We start from the raw sequence: 24675 nt of genomic DNA on the forward strand, positions 1-24675 counted from the left end.
TTATTTAAAAAAAAAAACAAAAACAAAAACAGCTATAAATGTTTTTCTCATGTCACTTTTGCAAATTTTTCATTATATTTACATAATTTTACTAATTTGTTCATCTATTATGTATCAAATAAAATTAAGAATAATTTCTAAAATGTCTTTCTAAAAATATTTTGACTAGTGGAAGGGAAGTAACTCTCTCAAAAAAATTATGTCTATACCAAAACTTGATGGAAATTCAACTGAAAATGCAATTGAAAACATCACATCTATAATCCAATGTTATAATAAGTGCTATTTATTTATCATAATTATTGGAAGTTAACTTTGGCAGAAAATTTGTCAGTGTGAGCCCCGTCATGATGATGATGATGATGATTTATGAACAAAATATTGAGTGATGATTAGTGGATGATTGTGCGATGTTTAATGAGGCTTAGTATGAATAATATCTATGTAAACAATGTGTAAAATCATGTATCTTCACAGAGTATCAGATAATGTCTAAATATATAATTTATACTTACACGGGCTGAAACCAAAATGTTTCTGCTATTGATATATTTATAGCCAGATTAAGAATTAAACTGACAGGAAAAGTCACTAGCACTGTATGCTCAAAAAAAAAATATTACAGATTCAACAGCAAATTTGTAATGAGAGTACCTTGGCTTTTATAAACAAGCCTATTTTCAATTCCATAACAAAATATCTGATGACTAAATTGAGTTCTGTGATACCATTGAAATATCTGAAAAGAAAATCAGATGAAATGGAGAAAATTTATGTCAACAATATAATTATCATTCAATTACTGTTCATGATGGCTTTGCAAATCAGTTATTCAGCACTTTGTAATATCTGCATCTGTTAATTTGTTGTTTATTTTAACAGGAACCCCTGGCTGTTACCACACTGCTGGGTCTGAAAGGTATACAGCACACGCCCCTAGGTACAAAGGCAGCTAGGATATCACAGCACTACAAAGCTAGTCTTACTGCCATCTTCAACCTCTACATGGTTAGTTTACAGACATCTCGAAACTCTATGTTAAATCTTTAAACCTCTACATGGTTAGTTTACAGATATCTCCAAACTCTATGTTAAATCTTTAAACCTCTACATGGTTAGTTTACAGATATCTCCAAACTCTATGTGTTAAATCTTTAAACCTCTACATGGTTAGTTTACAGATATCTCCAAACTCTATGTTAAATCTTTAAACCTCTACATGGTTAGTTTACAGTTTAATCATGATTCTTTATACTAAGAGCTGACTTACAAAAGATTGTAAATTTTGTTCATGTTTTATGTTTATTTTCAGCATTAATCCTCGTATGCATCTGTAAGAAAAAGTTGAAAAAAAATAAAAAAAATAAAAAAAATAAAAAGGAAATTATTCACTTGATAAAAGTGTCAATGTATTAATAAGATGGACTCTAGTTAGCTATATATAATTACGGTAAGAAATAAACAATTTGTTGACAGTGGGGTCACAGACAATGCAGTTAATTTATAATTACCTGGCAGAGTTGTACCAAACTTACATTGCAGTGTAAATGTATATGAGACAAATAGGCACATAGTTATCAGACTATCTACTGTCATTATTTCCCATGATTGATGACAAATTTATGCAAATGTGTAAATTTCTATTTTCAGGATTCAAAGTATGCAATTGTTATAGAAGAAGACTTAGATGTCAGCCCAGATTTCTTCAAGTAGGTATTTTTGGTCATGATACGAACTAAATATGAAGTGCTTACATGAAAAGATACATGTTAATTAAATACATACAACAAATTAAATACATGTGTATACAATTTGGTGATATCAACAGTCGCTGAAAATCTCAGTTATTTTGAAGAAACAATATGTACATATATATTGTACAGTGTAGTAAGTCACACTGTACTAGCTGTTCCTACTGACTCCTAGTGATGTCATCAAAACATTAATATAATCTAACATGTATCTGTTCCATGGACAGGGATATCTCAACCCGAGTGTAAGAGTTTGACCAGTCAGCGCCTGGCTTGCTGAGTGCTGGCCAGCCAAACTTTTACATGAGGGTTGAGACATCCTTGTTCATGGAACAGACCCATGTTTGATTATTTTTCTCACATACTTGCAAGCAAATGTAGGCTTTTATGAAAGTTTTTCATCGTGCCATCTGCAATGCTCCTTGGAATATGTGTCAAAATTAATGACGTCATCATAAAAGACATAGTTACTCAACGTAAAATGATGGCGTTACGTTATTGTGAGCAGCGTCATATAGCTAGTGTCAGCTTTACATGCACGTTATCATAGATCAGTGATTACCCCAAACCTTATTGATGAATTCAGGGAGGTTGCATGCAAGTTATCATAGATCCGACAAATCAATGACCCCAAACCTTATTGATGAATCCAGGGAGGCAGTGGTTTAACCTGTCCGAGGGTGCAGTGTGATAGTGTCTATTTAAACCACAAAATTCTAGGATTGAATTCAGGTAATATGATGGAGGTAATATCGGGCATTACATATAACTAAAACTTAGTTAGTTACTGTTTACTGCCTACATAAGTAAGACATCATTGTGTATTACAGCTACTTCAGTCAGACCAAGTTCCTACTGGAGGAGGACCCCACAGTATACTGTATATCAGCCTGGAATGATCAGGTAAGTCAGACAGGTGTGACATCAGTTGTGGGTCGGACAGGTGACAAAGTGTGACATCAGGTAAGTCTGATATGTGACAAGGTGTGACGTCAGTGGAAGTCAGGTAGATGACAAGATGTGATATTGGGTATGGCACACAAGTGACATTAGTTTGAGTCAGGTGAATAGGTGTAACATCAGTATGAATCAGACAGGTGACAAGGTGTGATATCAGGTGTGAGTCAGACAGGTGACAAGGTGTGACATGAGGTTTGAGTCAGACAGGTGACAAGGTGTGACATGAGGTTTGAGTCAGACAGGTGACAAGTGTGACATCAAGTGTGAGTCAGACAGGTGACAAGGTGTGACATGAGGTGTGAGTCAGACAGGTGACAAGTGTGACATGAGGTGTGAGTCAGACAGGTGACAAGGTGTGACATCAGATGTGAGTCAAACTAGGTGTGAGTTAGACAGGTGACAAGGTGTGACATCAAATGTGAGTCAAACTAGGTGTGAGTTAGACAGGTGACAAGGTGTGACATCAGGTGTGAGTCAGACAGGTGACAAGGTGTGACATCAGCATCAGTACAAAACACAAAAATCAAATTAATAAAAACACAGAAATATGAAAATATACCAGCTCACATCAGCAGCATATTCTGTTAACTTCAATATTTCTTGTTATCCAGCAAAATCCTAGCTTTTTCTGGATTTAGCAGCACAGTAGTTTGAAAGTTTGAAAGTGAAAGTAGCTTTTTCTAGGACAAAGTTAAGAATTGGTAAAACATATTTGAGCTTGTTATTAAAATCATGTCATTTTCAAACAGTTCAGATATAATAGTTATAATAGCCTTGCCAATTTTTAATTCTACTAATACATGTACTGTAAGCTAACTACAAACATATGACAATTTGTAATGCATGCTTACCATTTATTGTGATCAAACTTTACTGTGAGACTGTCTGTTGTTCCATAGGGCAACATTTCCTTCTGGTAAATCTCTTTTAGCACGAATTTGTTTAGGACTACAGGATAGGAAGTTTTTGATATCCTGGTTTATTTCTTTCTTTTGTATCATGAACTGTAATTTCCATAGTATACTATCAGATATCCTTCCCTTGTCACGTCTGTCTTTGAAACATTACAATAGTTACATGTGAACAACTCTCTCATAAGTCTGTCACCATTGTTTGATTACACAAAGTATAAGGCAGTGATAAGAAGTCCTTGTTGTGTTGAATGGCTGTCTTCTGCTCCAAACTACCAGTGATTCTCTAGGTAATACTCTAAACTAGAGTGCTCGGATACAAGATGTTGTTGACCAGCTTGGTTTGTTGAATAGAGTGCTCGGATTCAGGATGTTGTTTATTAGCTAGGTTTGGTGAATAGAGTGCTCGTATCCAAGATGTTGTTGACTGGCTTGGTTTGTTAAATAGAGTTCTCATATTCAGGATGTTATTGATTGGCTTGGTTAGGTGAATTGTAAATACTTGAAGTCATGATTTCTGTGTTTTAATTCCACATCATCTGAGCACCAGGCCATATAGTATAATACTAGGGTGTCGACATAGGTAGTATTCTACATGACATCTGTTTTGTGTATGGTAGAAAGTTTGTGCATGGAATTTGAAAATACATGTATCTGGTTGGCAATATATTTACAAACTGTAACTTTTTTATCACTATTTGATGTCCACAACTTCATTCTTCAACCAGGTTGGCCAATATTATCCAAAGGAAATCCATAAGATGTTTACATGTATCATTACACTGTATTTGTCTTGTGTCTGTCGTGAATCGGTCAATGCTGGAAATAAGCAACACATTCTACTAATTTGTAAATAACATCTCCAAGAAAACAATTCAGAACAACAATAAAACACTGAGAGTCACTAACGCAACAAAGTAAAGTGTTCTCATTTAGATCCTGGTTACAAAACCTAGATAAAAAATATTTAAAAACTACTTTCACTTTCAAACCCTGTACTGTGTGTTAAAGGGGCTGCTAGACACCATTTTGGAAAAGGTCAAAAAAGAATACCTATTTGTGTTACTAGTCTTTCATTTCTAAAATCTTTGTGTTTTTAGGGATATAACTCTTCCAGTTATCCCTTATGTTTAGGGGCTATAACCAATTCTGTAAGGTGTCCCCTGTATCGGGTAGTTCTATCAACATCCTTGCTGTGTGTCGGGTTTAACCCGTCCCTACTGTATAAAGTACATTTTATTTCTATATTTATAGGGGTATAACCATTCGTGTAAGGACCCGTCCCTACTGTACCGGGTAGAGACTATGCCAGGGCTGGGATGGTTGCTGAAACGAAAACTCTACAAGGGAGAGCTAGAATCTCAATGGCCTACTCCAGAAAAGGTAAGTTTTTCAGGAATGGAGAGAATGTACATTTTCAAGAGTTGATTAAATGAAATAAGAAAGAGAGCATATAACAAGTTTTAGATTTGAAATAGGTCTATGACCTACATTGGAGCAGAATCTATGTTTTGCAATATTTGCCAAAATCATGATAATTCATTGGACTTAAAGTAAAAAAAAAAAAAAGGAAATCCGTAATGATAATAAATGACACTCGAAAACTGTAGTAAATGATAGTATAGCACAACCTGAAAAGTAAAATACATCAAGTTACTTCTCATACTAGATTGAGGCGTTATTGAAACAAGTTCTGTTGTTATGCCAACAGACCAGTGTTAAGTGACCCTGGCACGTTCTATAAAACCTGTTGTCTTTTGGTTTCAGTTATGGGACTGGGATATGTGGCTAAGAACCAACCACATCAGGAAGAATCGAGAATGTATTATACCTGACATTTCTCGTACCTACCACTTCGGCTCCAGGGGACTCAACATGAATCCATACTTCCAGGATGTTTACTTCAAAAATCATTCTCTATTAAAAACACCCAATGTCAAGTTAAAAGATTTAGACAAGTAAGTAATAGGTTTAATCCAATTAGTCACTGTTTTCTTTTGCTGAATAAAGTAAATGTTTACAAACCCCTGTTTAGGGACCCAAATCATTGATTATGACCACCAGTGTTCATAGTTCTTATATAAATGTATTGTAAATGTTTTTAAAAATTCCATTACATCATGATGCTGGATATTTATTGTAAACATGCTTTATTGTTTCCCTCTGGATAACAATTTTGTTAGATTATCCCAGATTGAGTTATATACTAAATACTTTTTCCCATCCTACCTTCCAGCCAATATAAGATTCTTATATGTTATAAGCTAAATATATAAAGCCTGGTTAAAAACTAAACCTTTTGATGTCATAATACATTGTATGCAGTGTATCAACTTAAGCAGTATGAGATGAGAATAAATCTAGATAAATATTGTAGTTCTGAAGTTGTTACTTGTCCTTTATTTTGTTGTTTCTATTCACATTTTTTCTTGTTATTTATTTTTTGTGAAATATCAACTGAATTTTTTTTTCCAGAATGAAAAGAGATGAGTATGAAGACTTGATAACAAACTTGATAAAATCTGCAAAGACATTAGATCATTCCAAAGACCCTTGTTCAGAGGATTTCGTACCAAGAGTGTCTGTAAGTATCAACTTTTTTGTCATGTTTTTAAAGTTTGTTGGGATGTCAGAATGACAAGCTATTGGAAATTATGTCACGCGCAACATATTTACACAGTCTGTATTTTTATTTGGAATTCCATGGAATTAATATTCATGATTTTTTTTGGGAATAAATGTACAGTCAAACTTCGATGTTTCGAAGTTCAAGGGACTAACAGAAAAACTTCGATACAGCGGGACTTCGAATTATTCATGGTTGACAATAGATCGATGTTTTCTTGATACTGGCCATATCTGTTAACGTTACATGTCCTCAGTGTCTTCGTGTTGATCGTCGCCTGTCAGGCTCACATCGAAAAGTTTACTTAATTTATACCTCGAACACAACAAAATAAAAATTCTTTTCATTAATTATACCTAAGCATTTTATTAATTAAACAAAATATGTATCGGTTACAAAACACTTATATCGCGTTTAACAGATGAAACAAAAGAAGTACAATGCACACTTACGTAAGTCGTTAGGCTTTTCTGCGAAAGACACGTGCGTTTACGTTATGTGCATATAAAATACGGAATGCCGATCGGTTGGAGAATGCATGATTGAATGACAAATAATCGATTTACTTGGATATTTATGTAAAAGTTTGAAACGTGACACTTTGAATATGAGTGAAGCCATCGCTAATTGTTTGTGTTTAAAATTGGTCCGGTTGTTTTACAGTTCCGAAAATTTACTCACCGACCGCTGATTTCAATGGCGGCGGAGATTATCAGAGACGACTACCGAAATGTTTTACCGGAGTGATTAAATGTCATGGCTTCTAAATACACTTTTTATCTATCAATTTGGTCTGATTATTAATAAACCCCATGACTGGGAGTGACAACACACGCTATCGCTATCCCTATTGTCAGTCAGGGCATTTGGGGGAGAGGTGTGAAATCTTGCCGCAGGGGTCACGACAAACACCTGTCCAGTGGTCAGTACAGGTAAATTTTTTGTTCGAATCATGAGATGTCAATTACCTATAATATCATAGCTAACGGGTCATGCAAAAAGTTCGATACATCGAAAACTTCGATTTATAAAAATTCGAATCATACATAGTTTCGTTAGTAGTGTTATATAGTGAGAAAATTCGGGACCAAGCAAAAAGTTCGATACAGCGAGAAATTCGAATCAACGAAGTTCGAATCATCGAGGTTTGACTGTATTTCAAATTCTCCTCTATGACTGGTCAGTTTAGTCACACCAAATTCTGCTCTATGACTGATCAGTTTAATCACAACAAACCCTGCTCTATGACTGGTCAGTTTAATCACAACAAACCCTGCTCTATGACTGATCAGTTTAATCACAACAAACCCTGCTCTATGACTTGTCAGTTTAGTCACACCAAACCCTGCTCTATGCTTTGTCAGTTTAGTCACAACAAACTCTGCTCTATGATTGGTCAGTTTAGTCACAACAAACCTTTCTCTATGATTTGGCAGTTTAGTCACACCAAACCCTGCTCTATTATTGGCCAGTTTAGTGTGTATATGTTAAGTATTATTTTCACAGAAGGCTGTTAATTTTCCACCAGTTAATATGTAGCCCTACCGTAAGCATTTTGCTGTGACTTTAAGTTTATCTAGACAGTAATCTGTGTTTATAACATTGTGTATGTTTCTTCATTACGTTTTACACTAAATGTAAAACATGTTTATCCCCAGGATGGTAAATTTGTGATGTATATAACCATGAATACGACAACAGATTTTGTCACCTGGAAACAGCTTGCTAAGGTATAGTACTGCAATCATAACACTTGTATAATATGTCAAGGTACTTTTTATATGGCCAATGGCATTAAACAAGCATTAATTCTGTATTCAATGATTTTAAACCTATACAAATTATATATACATTGTATACCAATTATATATACATAGTATACCAATTATAGATACATTGTATACCAATTACATATCCATTGTATACCAATTATATATTCATTGTATACCAATTATATATCCATTATATACCAATTATATATTCATTGTATACCAAATATATATCCATTGTATACCAATTATATATACATAGTATACCAAATATATATACATTGTATACCAATTACATATACATAGTATACCAAATATATATACATAGTATACCAATTATATATACATAGTATACCAATTATATATACATGGTATACCAATTATATATACATGGTATACCAATTATATATACATGGTATACCAATTATATATACATAGTATACCAATTATATATACATTGTACCTGTACCTAGAATGAGATCATCATGGTAATGACCTTGGCTCTGGATATGATAAAAAAAACTGTCAAAAAAGGGCGGAAATATAAAGATATACAGGTTTTTATAGAAATTATCTTGAAAAAAATATTCTTTGCTTAACGCCTGTGAAATATCACATTATTTAATGCTCCTAATGGTAAACTTCATATCTAATAAAAATAACATTTCAACCTTTGATCTTTCAGTGCTACCATTTATGGGACTTGGATGTGCGGGGTTTTCATAAGGTCAGTACCACATTTTGTCTGGAGAATATGCATACATGAAGATAAAGTGAATGAAAATACATTGAAAAGAACTAATATCAGTGGGGACTTTTCACTGCAGTTCAGTACTGTAATTCCTTACCAGGTTAATCTGAAAAATATTAGAACCCAGGTTAAACCCAATATTAACTGACCTTTAACCCAGCAACCATATACGCTATCTCCAGGTTAACCTTGCCATTAACTGACTTTATGACCCAGCAACCATATACTTTATCTCTGAAGGTTAACCCCACTATAACTGTAACTGTGAGTGACGCTGCTGCAAAAAACAAACTGTTAATACATGGAATAGACCTAAGTGGTAAATCTGTGAACCTCCTAGAGGTTGAGAAAAACATTACAAATGTGACTATTAAAGACATCCCTTACGAGATGACCGACACTGCAGTCACTACTTTTATGGTCCAATTTGGGGAGGTAATACACGGAAGCTTAAAAAGGGGCACCATTAGGGGGACAGACATTGAGAACGGGACAAGATATGTGCAACTTGCCAACTGTCGTCAAATTCTCCCAATCACAACTTCCTTCGGAAGATTTCAAGTAAGGTTATTTGCAGACAATAACAAGACCCCGTGTTTTAGGTGCAACCAAACAGATCATCCGTCATTTAGGTGCCCACTGAAAGATCTGCAGAGTGTTAGGAAATGTTATAAGTGCAACGCGACAGATCACTTAATTCGAGATTGTCCCGAAAACAATGAAAGGACCTGTCATTTCTGTGGTCAAATTGGACACATACAGAGAGACTGTCAAAACAGATTGGAACACGATGCTAGGCAGAAATATGGACAATATGCCAACGAAATTATGGAAGGCGAGGCAGCAAAAAATGGTACAACGGAAAATGACTCACAAAATATACACGAAAACAGTGAAACCATACCTAAGGAGAATGTGTCCGACATCAACGCGACAGCTGGAAACTCTACAGATTCGAGCTCGTGTTTCAGTAGGCCTAAATGTGTGTTGCTTGGTGCATCTAATTGTACTAGACTAAAAAACGACTCAAAAAACATTGTCAACGCAGCAATATCGGGAACGACGTTCACCAGAATAGACGACACGATAAACAAAGCCATAGACACACTAAACGAGACTGACGAAGTGAACAAAGTAGTAGTTTGTCTAGGTACGAATGACATTTCTGGAAATAAACAGGAAGCTACGAACGTAAACATCAGTGTCACTGAGGCGCTTGCCAAGGTCAAGGACTCATTTCCGGAAGTAAACAATATTGGTTTGTGTACAATAATCCCTCGGAAAGGTAAGAGTGCAAACGTTAACATGCTCAACGAAACAACTGTCGAAGTCAATACTTTTATAACAAAACTGTGCGAAAGAGACGAAAAGCTCAAACTCATTGACTTGTATGGAGCTTTTGTGCAAAACGGTTCACCAATAAAAGCAAATTTTGACTCAAATGATCATAGTGGTGTCCATGTTAACAAAGCTGGCGCGGAGAAAATCATGAATATGATAGACTCTTTTGCTGATTTTGATATCACTCCGTCGGCCAGATTGTCTTTTAACACCCCAAATGTTAGAAAACGCTTTCGCAGTAGCATGACAACACCACCAGAAGACAGACAATTGTCTAAATCTTCTAGAAATGACGAATAGATCTAGATCTGATCACAATAAGCTATAGTCAAAAAGAGGTAGACCACTGACCCGTCATGTATATATTGTATATATATATCTATTGGAATGAACCCATATTTTTCTATCATGTTTAGCATAACGATGATGGTGTATTATGGTATAGAGAGGTTAAATTATTATCTAACTAAGTTTGCTGATTGTTTGAAGGTGATAATGCAGCTTTATTCAAATAAGTGTATAATATATAAATATAATGCATGTTTAAAGTATAATAACAACACTTTAAAATGTTTTAAGTATGAGAAAAAAGTAATAAGAGAGCAAGATGAGAAGTAAAAACATGATATTATTTGAATACAAGGAATATACTGTATGGATTGGATATGGTAAAATGGAAATTGTCGAAAAAGAATCCAGAATGTATAATATGTAAATATAAGACATGTATAAAATATAATGTGCTACAATGAAGTCTAATAATACTTTAAAATGTGCGAGCTTAAATGTAAATGGTATGAGAAATAGTAGCAAGAGAGCAAGATTAATGCACTGGATGAAAAGTAGAAAAATTGATATTATTTGTATACAAGAAACACACTGTGTAGATTCGGATGTTGTAAAATGGAAAAATGAATGGAAGGATATAACAGGTGGAGAAAGTATTTGGAATAATGGAACAACCGAATCGAGAGGTGTTGCCATTCTATTTACTAGAAAAATAGAATCTTACATTAAAATATCCGAAAATTTGAGAGATAACCATGGGAGAATTTTATCCTGTAAAATGTCAACAGAAAATAAAACCTTTCAGATAATTAACATTTACACACCAAATAAAGGGAATGAAAGGAAGCATTTTTTTAACACACTGGGTAGGCTCATCATAACTGATAATAACACTGAAAATATTTTAATTGGTGATTTTAATTGTGTTCTGGATAAGTCAAAAGATAGGAATTCAAACCAAAATATGGATGACATAGGTTGTAATGAATTAAACACATTGATTGCTACCTACAGCTTACAGGACATATGGCGAATACACAACCCAGTTACAGTTCAGTATACTTTTCAACGTGGACTAGCAAAGTCACGAATTGAGATGATTCTAACACATGAAAATATATCATCGTTATTGAGTAATATAAAAATTAAACATTGTCCTTATAGTGACCATAAGTCTATTTCAATGAAATTACTTTTATATGAGTCTGTTAGAGGGCCGGGTTCATGGAAATTAAGTGAAAAGGTTATTAAAAGTGATATTTTTCAAAATTCATTAGAAGCTTGCTGGAAACATTGGATAAAAGAAATAGACATGTATGAAACTATTCTTGAATGGTGGGATATTACTAAAATAAAGATAAAAGAACTGGCAATGGAAGTTGGAAAGCAGATTAATATTAAAGTAAAGGAAATAACAAAAATTGAAGATCAACTAGATACACTTGTTAAGGCCAATTTTAATGATCCAGTAACCCTTAATACAATAGAAAAGTTGCAAACTAAAATCAAACAATACCATAATAATAGAGCAGATGCTGCAAAAGTCCGATCAAGAGTCCAAGATTACGAAGAAGGAGAAAAATCAACAAGGTATTTCTTTGGATTAGAAAAGAAAAATGCAGAAAATACACAATGGTTCAGAATAAAAAATGAGGAAGGACACTATGTAACTGGGATTGATAATATACTTTATGAACAAACAAAATTCTATAAAAAAACTCTTCAGCTCAGAGGGGTGGGATAATGACAAAGCGGAACAGTTAACAGAACGTATAGAAAATAAACTAACAGAAGAAGAAAGCACTTTTATAGAAAGACCTATAGAACAGAAAGAAATCACTACAGCAATAAATGACTTAAAATTAAATAAATCTCCTGGAGAAGATGGTATAACAGCTGAATTTTACAAAACATACTGGTACTTAATAAAAGATGAAATTATAAAATTGTTTATGGAAATTTTCAGTAAAAATAAGTTAACAAACTCACAACATAATGGTATTATAAAACTACTTTATAAGAAAGGTGAGCGAGAAGATATTAAGAATTGGCGACCATTGACACTGTTGAATACTGATTATAAAATAATTGCAAAAATTTTAAGTAATAGATTGAAAACAGTACTACCAAAAATAATTCATACAGATCAAAAAGGATTTGTAGCAGGCCGAAACATTATGGATGCTAACAGACTTTTGCAAGATATAATTGATTATTGTGACATTGAAAACCAAGAAGGATCCATGATATTTTTAGACCAACAAAAAGCCTTTGACAGAATTGAATGGGGATGGGTAATGAAATGCTTACATGATTTTAAATTTGGCAATATTTTTTGTAATTGGATAAATATGCTGTTAGTTAACTCAAAAACATGTATACAAACAAATGGTTTTACCTCCTCTTACTTTGAAATTACAAGATCAGCCCGTCAAGGCTGCCCGATTTCACCGTTACTATATATACTACAGGCTGAACCACTTGCCTGTGCAATTAGATCAGATACAGAAATAAAGGGAATAAAACTACCAGGGAATATTGAATCTAAATTAAACATGTTCGCCGATGACACACAACTCATGAACAAAACAGAAAAATCTATTGAGCAAACATTTAAATGGTTAAAACTATATGAACAAGCATCTGGGTCAAAAATAAATTACACTAAAACAGAAGGAATATACTTGGGGCCATGGAAAAACAAAGAACCAATATTCACAAAAATAAAATGGACAAAAACTGCTGTTAAAACATTAGGCATTTTCCATGGGCATGTGATCGACAATGATAAAATATGGAAAGACAAAATACAGAAGATAAAAAACTGTCTCCAAGTGTGGAAAACTAGGAATCTCACTCTTAAGGGGAAAACACTTATAATAAAATCTTTCATAATATCCTTGATAGGGTTTGAAATAGAAGCCAGAGGCATTCCTGAGAAATACGTGCAAGAAATAAACAAATTAATATGGGATTATATATGGGATGGGAAAGTAAATCTAGTAGAGAGGAAAGTCTGCTGTAACAGTAGAATAGATGGAGGTATAGGAATGATAAATTTAATGCAATTTATAGAAAATAAACAAGTAAAAACAATATACAAAATCCTACACACAAAGACTGAGGCTTGGAATGCTATTGGAAAATCCTATTTGAAAATATTGGACAATAAATATATGCAAAGTAACTTCTTAGCAAGCTGCTCAGACTTGAAAGGATTAAACATTATCAATAAAATTCCTAAGTTTTATTACAATAATTTAAAAGCATGGGCAAATATGAAATCAAAAATAGTTCCAGAAGGAATCTCACAAATTTCATCACAGCCACTGTTTGGAAACAAAAACATACAGCTAAACAGACAACCATTATTTATACCATCCTTTTCAAAAAGTGGCATTAAAAAAATATCAGACTTATGGGATTGGGATAGGAATCAATTTATAAATAACCAACATTTATTAAGAAAACTTGTTGTTAGAACAAACTGGATTGCAGAAATAACAAAAATAAAGAAAGCTATACCTAAACAATATATTGAGATTATGCAAGGACAAGAACCTGACAGAACAGCTGGTGCTAAAAAACAAAAAATATATGTTAACAATAAGTTAGAGATATGTGTCTTGAAAATAAATCATTTTAAAATTTTAAAACCACATGAACTAAAATTTTCAATTCTCCACAATATTTCAGATCCAATTGTAAGACCTAAATCAGAAATGAAATGGAATACTCATTTTCATAAGGAAATACCATGGGAGAAAGTATGGGAAAACTTCAAAAATACTGACATTGCAATAACTAGCAAGATAGAAGAACTTCATTGGAAAAGTATTCATAAAATTATATACACTGAAAGCAAATTAAATTTAATGAACAGATCTAATGGCTTATGTCACATGTGTAACACTGAAACTGAAACTCTAACTCACTTGTTTTTTCATTGTACATTTTCAAATCAGCTATTAGATATAATTCATGTTAACTTGTACAATAACCCTATTCATGTCACAGCTAATCAAATATGGAATATTGACGAAGAGAAGATGATACTAGGAGATACAACTGATAACATCACAGCCACCATAGCTAACACAATTATCTTGACAACTAAATGGGTCATATGGAAGGCTAGAAACATTAAAAAATTTCAAAATAAAACAACGTCTCCACAATCGGCTTATATAATACTGAAGAAATTATTGAAAGAAAACATATCACTTTACATTAAAATTACACCCGACGCTAAAAAGAGATGTTTGATATCAAAATATCGAACACTATTACAAGAAATTTGATCTGGTTACTTACAAACAACGTGCTACGACAAACCGGAAGTAAATATTGAGTATTGTATAAAGGCCAAAATAGTCGAATACCAAAATTTGGGCTAACCACTGGATAGTTTTTTTTATAATATACCGATTATAGTAGACCAAAGTAGTAGAAGAAAAAAATGTGTGTTAGTATAGATTTTAAGTGATATTGTGTGTATATAATTTAGATTGAACGAAAATGTTCAGAGTGTACAGTACATGTATGTAAAATATGAAAAGAATGTGTGAGGATAGGATCTCTGATGAGTGAGAGATAGGATGTCTGATGAGTGAAAGCCCTCCTGCGTGAGGACATTTGTTTATATATATATACATGCTTGTTGAATAAAATTGATTTTGACAAAAAAAAAAACAAAAAAAACCACTATTAACTGATGTGTAAATAAGATACAAAGCAATACCAAGCCATCTCAATAAAAACAGGCAAATGCTTCCTTTATCAATAACTACATAAACATATATATTTCAATGGTAATAAATCTAACTTTTCTAGAGTATGTGGAGACTGTTCATCAAAGGAAGTCATGTGATAGTAGTAGGAGTGCCTGCGTCAGCCTATGCGTGAGTATTTTACTCTAGTTAGAGGAATGTTATTGGACCATGGTGTCACTTATACATGATATTGGCTGTATACATATGAATACTAATGATGTTTTCCAATTCACTACTGTCAATGAAAGTTTGTCATAGGTAGGTAATGAGGTATGGAATTAAAACGAGAGCATGTCAGATTGTGACATCTGGTTAGATAACCACTAACTAATCAGAGCCAGAGATTGTTAGATCTGGTTAGATAACCACTAACTAATCAGAGCCAGAGATTGTTATATCTGGTTAGATAACCACTAACTAATCAGAGCCAGAGATTGTTAGATCTGGTTAGATAACCACTAACTAATCAGAGCCAGAGATTGTTAGATCTGGTTAGATAACCACTAACTAATCGGAGCCAGAGATTGTTAGATCTGGTTAGATAACCACTAACTAATCAGAGCCAGAGATTGTTACGTCTGGTTAGATAACCACTAACTAATCAGAGCCAGAGATTGTTAGGTCTGGTTAGATAACCACTAACTAATCAGAGCCAGAGATTGTTAGATCTGGTTAGATAACCACTAACTAATCAGAGCCAGAGATTGTTAGGTCTGGTTAGATAACCACTAACTAATCAGAGCCAGAGATTGTTAGATCTGGTTAGATAACCACTAACTAATCAGAGCCAGAGATTGTTAGATCTGGTTAGATAACCACTAACTAATCAGAGCCAGAGATTGTTAGATCTGGTTAGATAACCACTAACTAATCAGAGCCAGAGATTGTTAGATCTGGTTAGATAACCACTAACTAATCAGAGCCAGAGATTGTTAGATCTGGTTAGATAACCACTAACTAATCAGAGGCAGAGATTGTTAGATCTGGTTAGATAACCACTAACTAATCGGAGCCAGAGATTGTTAGATCTGGTTAGATAACCACTAACTAATCAGAGCCAGAGATTGTTACGTCTGGTTAGATAACCACTAACTAAACAGAGCCAGAGATTGTTAGGTCTGGTTAGATAACCACTAACTAATCAGAGCCAGAGATTGTTAGATCTGGTTAGATAACCACTAACTAATCAGAGCCAGAGATTGTTAGGTCTGGTTAGATAACCACTAACTAATCAGAGCCAGAGATTGTTAGATCTGGTTAGATAACCACTAACTAATCAGAGCCAGAGATTGTTAGATCTGGTTAGATAACCACTAACTAATCAGAGCCAGAGATTGTTAGATCTGGTTAGATAACCACTAACTAATCAGAGCCAGAGATTGTTACATCTGGTTAGATAACCACTAACTAATCAGAGCCAGAGATTGTTAGATCTGGTAAGATAACCACTAACTAATCAGAGCCAGAGATTGTTACATCTGGTTAGATAACCACTAACTAATCAGAGCCAGAGATTGTTAGATCTGGTTAGATAACCACTAACTAATCAGAGCCAGAGATTGTTAGATCTGGTTAGATAACCACTAACTAATCAGAGCCAGAGATTGTTGGATCTGGTTAGATAACCACTAACTAATCAGAGCCAGAGATTGTTAGGTCTTTTATTTCCATTTAGACACATGAGGCCAGCTGATGTCAAACCTATCTACATTCCAGAACCACCCAAGAAAACATAGCGGATTTTGAGGAACTTCTGTGTGTCAAATAGAAAGTAGTGAGGTATTACAGGGTGTAATTATCATTTACAGAATGACAAAATAAATAAAGTTACTGGGTACTTACCTGGAACAGGTACCTGTATAACACAGGTATCTGTATAACACCTAGCTCAAATTTCCTAGTCTAACTAAATGCCTGCATAGTGCCATATCTAGCCATTGTATTCAACTGTGCAATTATCCATTTGGACCATTTACAGTCATAGTGAAAGATTAATGTAAAATATTTTCCACAATTCCCTGTGTATAGCTGATGGGCTTTATGATTTATTAATTACAAAACCCAAAGAAAAATACTCTACTTATGACCATAAAAATTTGTTTAAAAAGAAAACGTCTGATTGGTTCACCTACATAAAATAAATGTATACATGATATGATATGAGCCATTGTATTAGTCCTGGGCAATCTGCCGATTTAACAAAATGCTTAAAAATGTCTTATTTTGCATTTTGTGGGCTAGACACTGGTACAGCTAATGCGTAGGGAAATTACAGTAGATGATAAATTTGATATTGTGTCTGGGCTTTGTTTTTACACTTAAGTGAAAATCCCTTATATTTGGAGAGTTATTCTGTATTTGTCTAAAATTAGAAAATGTTAACTTTATCTATTATACAACAAATTATATCAACAAGTATACTTGCTAACCCTGATGGAAGCATGAAATGGGTCTTCCTGTAGGAGGAATCCTGGAGTACCCAGAGAAAACCCACGTGGTCGGGCTGGTGACCACATACCTTTTTCACATCCGATCAGGGAATCAAATTCTGACCGCCGATGTCACTGTGCCACCCAACCAACCTATCTAAAGTGTTTATTGTCAAATATGATAATCATAAGTACAGATAAACAGTGATAGATTTTCTTTGATATCATTCTGTCAACTGTGACCCTTCTTTATGGGGGATCGCAATCATTTATAAGGAACATTCCAACATTTTTAAAGCATATTTTTTGGTGAATCTATAAGAGGACTATAAACTTTAATATTTTTTGGTGAATCTATAAGAGGACTATAAACTTTAATCTAGACATTTTTGGGTTGGATTCATAAAAAAATATATTTGTTTGTTATTTGTCGATAAAAAAGTGAATTGGAGTTAATTGGGAACCAGTGTAATTTTACATTTTAAGTACCGCCACTGTTAGAGAGTGTTTGTTGACAGTGGATATAAGATGTATGTAAGGTCTACATATGTGTGAATACCTGTGTGTGTGTAAGGTCTACATATGTGTGAATACCTGTTTGTGTGTAAGGTGTACATATGTGTGAATACCTGTTTGTGTGTAAGGTCTACATACGTGTGAATACCTGTGTGTGTGTAAGGTCTACATATGTGTGAATACCTGTTTGTGTGTAAGGTGTACATACCTGTGAATACCTGTGTGTGTGTAAGGTCTACATACGTGTGAATACCTGTTTGTGTGTAAGGTCTACATACGTGTTAATACCTGTTTGTGTGTAAGGTCTATGTACGTGTGAATACCTGTTTGTGTGTAAGGTCTACATATGTGTGAATACCTGTTTGTGTGTAAGGTCTACATACGTGTGAATACCTGTTTGTGTGTAAGGTCTATGTACGTGTGAATACCTGTTTGTGTGTAAGGTCTATGTACGTGTGAATACCTGTTTGTGTGTACGGTCTACATACGTGTGAATACATGTTTGTGTGTAAGGTCTATGTACGTGTGAATACCTGTTTGTGTGTACGGTCTACATACCTGTGAATACCTGTTTGTGTGTAAGATCTACGTACGTGTGAATACCTGTTTGTGTGTAAGGTCTACATACGTGTGAATACCTGTTTGTGTGTAAGGTCTATGTATGTGTGAATACCTGTTTGTGTGTGGTCTACATACGTGTGAATACCTGTTTGTGTGTACGGTCTACATACGTGTAAATACCTGTTTGTGTGTAAGGTCTACATACCTGTGAATACCTGTTTGTGTGTAAGGTCTACATACCTGTGAATACCTGTTTGTGTGTAAGGTCTATGTATGTGTGAATACCTGTTTATGTGTAAGGTCTACATACGTGTGAATACCTGTTTGTGTGTAAGGTCTACATACCTGTGAATACCTGTTTGTTGTAGTCTATGTTTGTGTGAATACCTGTTTGTGTGTAAGGTCTATGTACGTGTGAATACCTGTTTGTGTGTACGGTCTACATACGTGTGAATACCTGTTTGTGTGTAAGGTCTATGTACGTGTGAATACCTGTTTGTAAGGACTACATACCTGTGAATACCTGTTTGTGTGTAAGGTCTACATACCTGTGAATACCTGTTTGTGTGTAAGGTCTCTGTATGTGTGAATACCTGTTTGTGTGTAAGGTCTATGTACGTGTGAATACCTGTTTGTGTGTAAGGTCTACATACCTGTGAATACCTGTTTGTGTGTAAGGTCTCTGTATGTGTGAATACCTGTTTGTGTGTAAGGTCTATGTACGTGTGAATACCTGTTTGTAAGGACTACATACCTGTGAATACCTGTTTGTGTGTAAGGTCTAGATGGTGGAAAATTGTAACCTCGTCCAGATGGTAAATATTCAGAGTATTGTAGAAAATGGATTTTAAGATTGCTGTCCTATTGTTTAGAGAACAACAATCTTAAATGAGACTACAATATTAGTTATCAGAAGATGTAGATCAGTGAGTGAAGGATTTGAGAATACCTGGTTGTTACCTGGTAAAGGGATGGAAGCAAAGGAAAGATCTGAGCATATCTGATCGGTCTTCAATGAATAAGAAGCTAAATTTCTTGTTTTTGTCTTTTTTTTTTTAATTAGTATGGTTAACTCCTTAACGTCCTTAATATATTTAGCCAAACTCTCAGTCAAGGGAAGCATATTGACTTGTTTACATATTTTACATAATTTTTTATATCCTTTCCTTGATTAGAAGCATTGTCCCTCAACTGGTGCTGTTGATACATTTACCTTTTTAACAGTTCATACCCCAGTCCTTAATACTTCAACAGGATTCACTTTTTAACACAGAAGTTCCTTTCTGAATCAACACTAATTTTGTTAACATCTTTTCAATGATTTCAAATTATTGGCATGTTTTAAACTTTTTTTTTTCAAGAAAAATCTACTGGAAGTCATCAAAGTGAGAGAAGATTGTTTTAATAAACACTTTGTTTCCTGATGAATTATTTAGGTAAACCCTGTAAAACCCTGTTAACTATCTTACAGAAATCCTGAGAGTTATATTTGTTTTTTCAAAAATAAAATTATGAAAAAAAAAATGTCATTTTTTCTACCGACCAGGGACCATATTCATGAAACTGTACTCATGCGCTAACTCAAGGTTTTGTGCTCAAAAATAAAGTCTTGTAATCACTGATTTAGTTCTCATGCTCAAGTCATCTACAGGAAAAATTCTTTGCTCAAGATTTGAGCACAATATGAAGTTTCTTGAGTAGAGTATTGCCCATGCTCAGGGTATTTTTCCTCATCATGACAGTGGGATACTTTGGTGATAGAGAGGTTAGATCAAGCCAAGGCTGTGAGTAATAATGGATCGCCAAAAGTCCTGGAGCACTTATCAGAAGAATTGCTCTGGCATTTTAGAGTCTGACAGGTTTCCGATACTGTAATCTATATTATTCATTTAGTAGTAGGTCACACATAGAATGTTCAAAGCACATCCATCTAACACCTAGTGTTGGAGGTTCTCATTACCTTTACAACCGGAGCTTTCCAGCAGCCGTAGACACCGTGAAAATTTACTAGTCCACTGTCAGCTACATGTAGCTAGGGAGTGGCCATGATCCTCACAAGATTATTTAATAAGTTTATTTCCCAAAAGCAGATACAGGATAAGAGCTAAGCAAGAGTAGGAGTAGTAGCCAGATAAACCTAGGCACACATCTGAGCATGAGTTTGAGCTTGAGTTTGAGTACAGTTTCATGAATACGGGCCCCAATTTTATTTATTTTTTTCTCTATCTTTCAAATACAGATTTTTAGATATTGTGCAATATTATTTTTTGTTGGCAATTAATGAAATAAATTCAAAAAGGTATTACCGGTATGTAATATTAGGTTAATTGTGTTCTGGTAGCTTTATATGTACAAAGTATTCGTAATGATTTTAAGAAACAAAATGTCTCAGTGAAAATACTTGTTAAAAAATTGATATTGCTTCATTTGATTACATTATGTGTTATTCTAATATTTTCCATCAAGTAGAGAAGTTCAAGTGACATAAATCTTTCATGGGTAGTGTAGAAGCCCCACTTAAAGGTATGCATTTTATAATGTTCATTTCTACACCAAATAATTACAGATCAAGGAAGAAAAGATCATAACGAAACTGGTTTGAGATTTGTATGAAGCCATACATTTTTATCGAGATCTGTTTTCTTTTCTGGATAAGTTGGTCATAACTTAACCTCAATATCTATGAATATTTTGCCCCATTTGTACCAAGAAATAGCATATTTAGTTCATAATGTTACAGTGTACTGACAAACATACTGAGAATAAATTGTTTTGGTTGTGATAACACTATCATATTGGACATGTGTCATGATAGAGTCATTATGGTTTTGACCTGCTTTGTAGGGTTATATTTATTGTGTACCAGTATTGGTAATTCCTTAGGAAGAAATCTGGGACATGAGAAATGTTTACCGCAGTAGATATACTGTAACTCGGTATGGTTATATCATAAAGGTAATATAAATATCACTATTACACCCTCATCCAAGTACACTTACTGAACACTCTAATCCAACCCAGCTTCATTAGTGTTTGTACACTCAGTGAACACCCCAGCTCCATTTGTACACTGACTAACACATTTGACATGTTACCATGGAAACCCATATTATCTGTTTGAAACAAATACAGTACTACTGGTTATACAGTTTCTTTCCTTTGAGTAAAATTTTAAACTTGGACCCCAAATATTATCTGGTACTGTATGGTTTTCTGTTTCACAAATTGTTATTTCATTGTGTTTTGTTGAAATAATATCAAGTCATTAATTGATCATTAATATTGTATCAATATTGTATAGCAACATTTGTATTGTACCATATCATGGTGATTATTAGATTGTTTAAAAGTGTCTTATAAAGTCTATTATTGTTATTAGATACATGTTATGTCTACAGTAAAAGTCCACAGTTACAGTATACATCCCCACAGAGGGGATGATACCACTGGATTTTTATGTGTTTAATGTAGACTATTGAATTATTACATATATACATATATTACTCTAATTTCCTGGGTATAACCTGCTCTGGCGGATAGCTTTGAGAAGCAAAATGTAACATTCTTAAGCATTTAGTTCAAATCTTTCAAGATCACCTGCTGCAGCAGATCACCCACAGGAAATACTTTGAATTTACATCTACAAAAGACAATATAGATATTTTTTGGTGATCATTATTCAAGTCCAAAGTTACTTTTATTCATATTTTACTATATTTCGTATACATTATGCTGTAACTAAAGAGGTAAAAATGTGTAATACAAATGTGTTTTATTTAAGTACATCTAGAACTTGTACGATCACTAAAATAAAAAAATAAACACATAGTCTGCATTTGATTCCATTAAAAGAAAACACAGATAGCCCACAAAATTCATCTTCATATTTAAAAAGTAAGACAGGTATATGCAGGAGATTAAGGTCATCTCTGGATATCTTAACTTATATGGTAAGTTACACTGAACAATCACATATACATAATGTACATCATCACATAGACATTATATATATATATCTTATGTGTTTAGTATTGAGTGTTTAATATATTATACGACATACCCTGATATAGAATTCTACCTCGAGAGTAAGGTTTTCCATTGAAATGTTCATAAATGTATCCTGTTGGTGATTGTGAACATTTAAGGTGATTACTAGTTCTATCTAAGTCAAAAACCGTTGCAACCCAAAATTCCCAAAACTTTGTGCACTATTTTAATATTTCTGCATAAAAAATCACTGATAGAAAATACTGATTTCTCACACATTTTGCCTATTTTCATGTCTGTGATACATTTTGCATAATTCGTATTGTAAAATGATAACAAATCAAACAATCAATTTGAATCTCACTTAAATTGTGGGATATTTTGCCTCAGAGTTAGCAGTAGGTATTAGATTTCATTACAGGAGAATGATTTCCTCAAGCACTAGGTATTAGATTTCATTACAGGAGAATGATTTCCTCAAGCACTAGGTATTAGATTTCATTACAGTAGAATGATTTCCTCAAGTAGTTGGTGTGTGCAACGTGCTGTAAATAAAATTTAGCTTGACAAGGGGCATAACTCCGACAGCCTTCAGTTTTCATTTAATATCGTAATAATTATGTAGATGTGGTGTTTCAACATTGTTTTACACTAAATTTTTAATCTTGTAAACATTTCCACTCAACATTCCAACCCTCCCACTCCATCCCCAGGTTAATTAAGATCTCTGCTGGTGATTCTCCTTACCCAGTTCTGACTCTGTCAATATAGACTGATATGTAGAATTATTGTAACAATGTAAATACAGACTTTTACCATAGTAAGAACAACTTATTTCTGATAAATAATATGGACTAAGTGGTTACAAATAAATAATACATGTATAATAGTATGATGGATAGGCACTTTTGTCCAATGGATCTCTGTACAGGTCGAATAGTTTTAGTCTAATATTCCTTGTACCCTGGTACAGTATGTTCATAGATCCAATATTAAACATGGGATAGATTTGGAAATACTTGCTAGCTCCAAATATAAAGTCTTCACTTTGATCTCGACTTTGTATTTATTGACCAAGTTGTCTTTAGACTGGCTTTTAATTGATGTTGAATGTTAGTGAAGATATTGTATTATATTAGGAACATGTAAGTTAGATAATTTAAATTATGCTTTAAGTACAATTCATTTTTATCTGTTTAAGTTTTAAGAACCATATATACACTGTAGCTTTTCTCTCTACGTCATCAAAGATATTCACTTTTCTATGACAGAGGGAGGATGTTACCAGGATGTAAGGGAAATGGCTGTTCTACATAATAAACTACATTTTTGGTAGTGCTTTCATATCAATGCTTCCTGCACATTTCATAATATTTTGATATACATTGGTGTGAAGCTTAATGTTGTGTTCACAAGTAATTTTAGAAATATATAGATAATTTTATAGACTGAAAACGAATGATGCAATATCAATGAATATTTTTATGGTTATTTTATTTAATAAAACAATATTCACTTATATATAGCTTTTGTGTTATTTTTATTTCTCTATACATTTGAAGTTGTGTTTTAGATAATGCCAATTGTGTAAAGTTGTAATTTGTTTTATGAGCTGATGTGTATATACCTGATGTTACATTTACCTCCAAATTATCATTTACATCCAGTAAGAGATCATGTACAGATACAATTAGATCTCAATGGTCCAAAAAGAGTATACTGTAAATTGAATTTTGTTATTGTTGTTCATAACGCATTGTTCCACACTAATAATCTAGCTGTACTAGTAACAATATTTTTTCAGGTGCAAATTATGATAAAATCACTAATTAAGTTTGTCTATTAGATGTATTTTCTAAGAATCCAAACTGTCTTGGCTATTGAAGTTCTGTTGCAGTGACCATGTGCCCATGTTTACACGAGCTGACAAAATCCGTAGAATCTTAGTTTATAAACTCAAGGTGTTAAAATGTAAATGTGATTCGAGGTTAGAATCGGCTGTATTGAACTTTA

General features: G+C 33.6%; 1 protein-coding gene and 2 long non-coding RNA genes across 8 annotated transcripts in view; 2 read left to right on the forward strand and 1 right to left on the reverse strand.

The window, feature by feature from the left end:
* Positions 1-17270, forward strand: part of LOC117325616 (protein O-linked-mannose beta-1,2-N-acetylglucosaminyltransferase 1-like) — a 41836-nt gene extending 24566 nt beyond the window's left edge. For both annotated transcript variants that reach the window (XM_033881965.1, XM_033881966.1), the window contains 10 exons: positions 883-1008; positions 1651-1709; positions 2582-2654; positions 4877-5005; positions 5390-5580; positions 6098-6206; positions 7907-7978; positions 8703-8744; positions 15231-15298; positions 16845-17270. In XM_033881965.1, the coding sequence (XP_033737856.1) occupies positions 883-1008; positions 1651-1709; positions 2582-2654; positions 4877-5005; positions 5390-5580; positions 6098-6206; positions 7907-7978; positions 8703-8744; positions 15231-15298; positions 16845-16905 (930 nt within the window). In that variant the 3' untranslated portion in view covers positions 16906-17270. The remainder of the gene's footprint in view (positions 1-882; positions 1009-1650; positions 1710-2581; positions 2655-4876; positions 5006-5389; positions 5581-6097; positions 6207-7906; positions 7979-8702; positions 8745-15230; positions 15299-16844) is intronic.
* Positions 17271-18714: 1444 nt separating this feature from the next.
* On the reverse strand, positions 18715-19657 carry LOC117325618. Of its 5 annotated transcripts, XR_004532344.1 has the most exons (4): positions 19440-19455; positions 19374-19408; positions 19063-19167; positions 18715-19030 (listed from the first exon to the last, which is right to left on the reverse strand). It is a non-coding gene; the product is annotated as an uncharacterized LOC117325618 (long non-coding RNA). The 5 variants fall into 5 exon arrangements; XR_004532346.1 differs by lacking the exon at positions 19374-19408 and having other exon boundaries at positions 19440-19657; XR_004532347.1 differs by lacking the exon at positions 19374-19408 and having other exon boundaries at positions 19063-19198; positions 19440-19657.
* On the forward strand, positions 19051-24183 carry LOC117325617. The gene is made up of 2 exons (XR_004532343.1): positions 19051-19353; positions 19389-24183. It is a non-coding gene; the product is annotated as an uncharacterized LOC117325617 (long non-coding RNA).
* Positions 24184-24675: the final 492 nt, after the last annotated feature.

This window comes from Pecten maximus, chromosome 4, assembly GCF_902652985.1.
Source record: "Pecten maximus chromosome 4, xPecMax1.1, whole genome shotgun sequence".
In the NCBI taxonomy this organism is placed as follows: domain Eukaryota; kingdom Metazoa; phylum Mollusca; class Bivalvia; order Pectinida; family Pectinidae; genus Pecten; species Pecten maximus.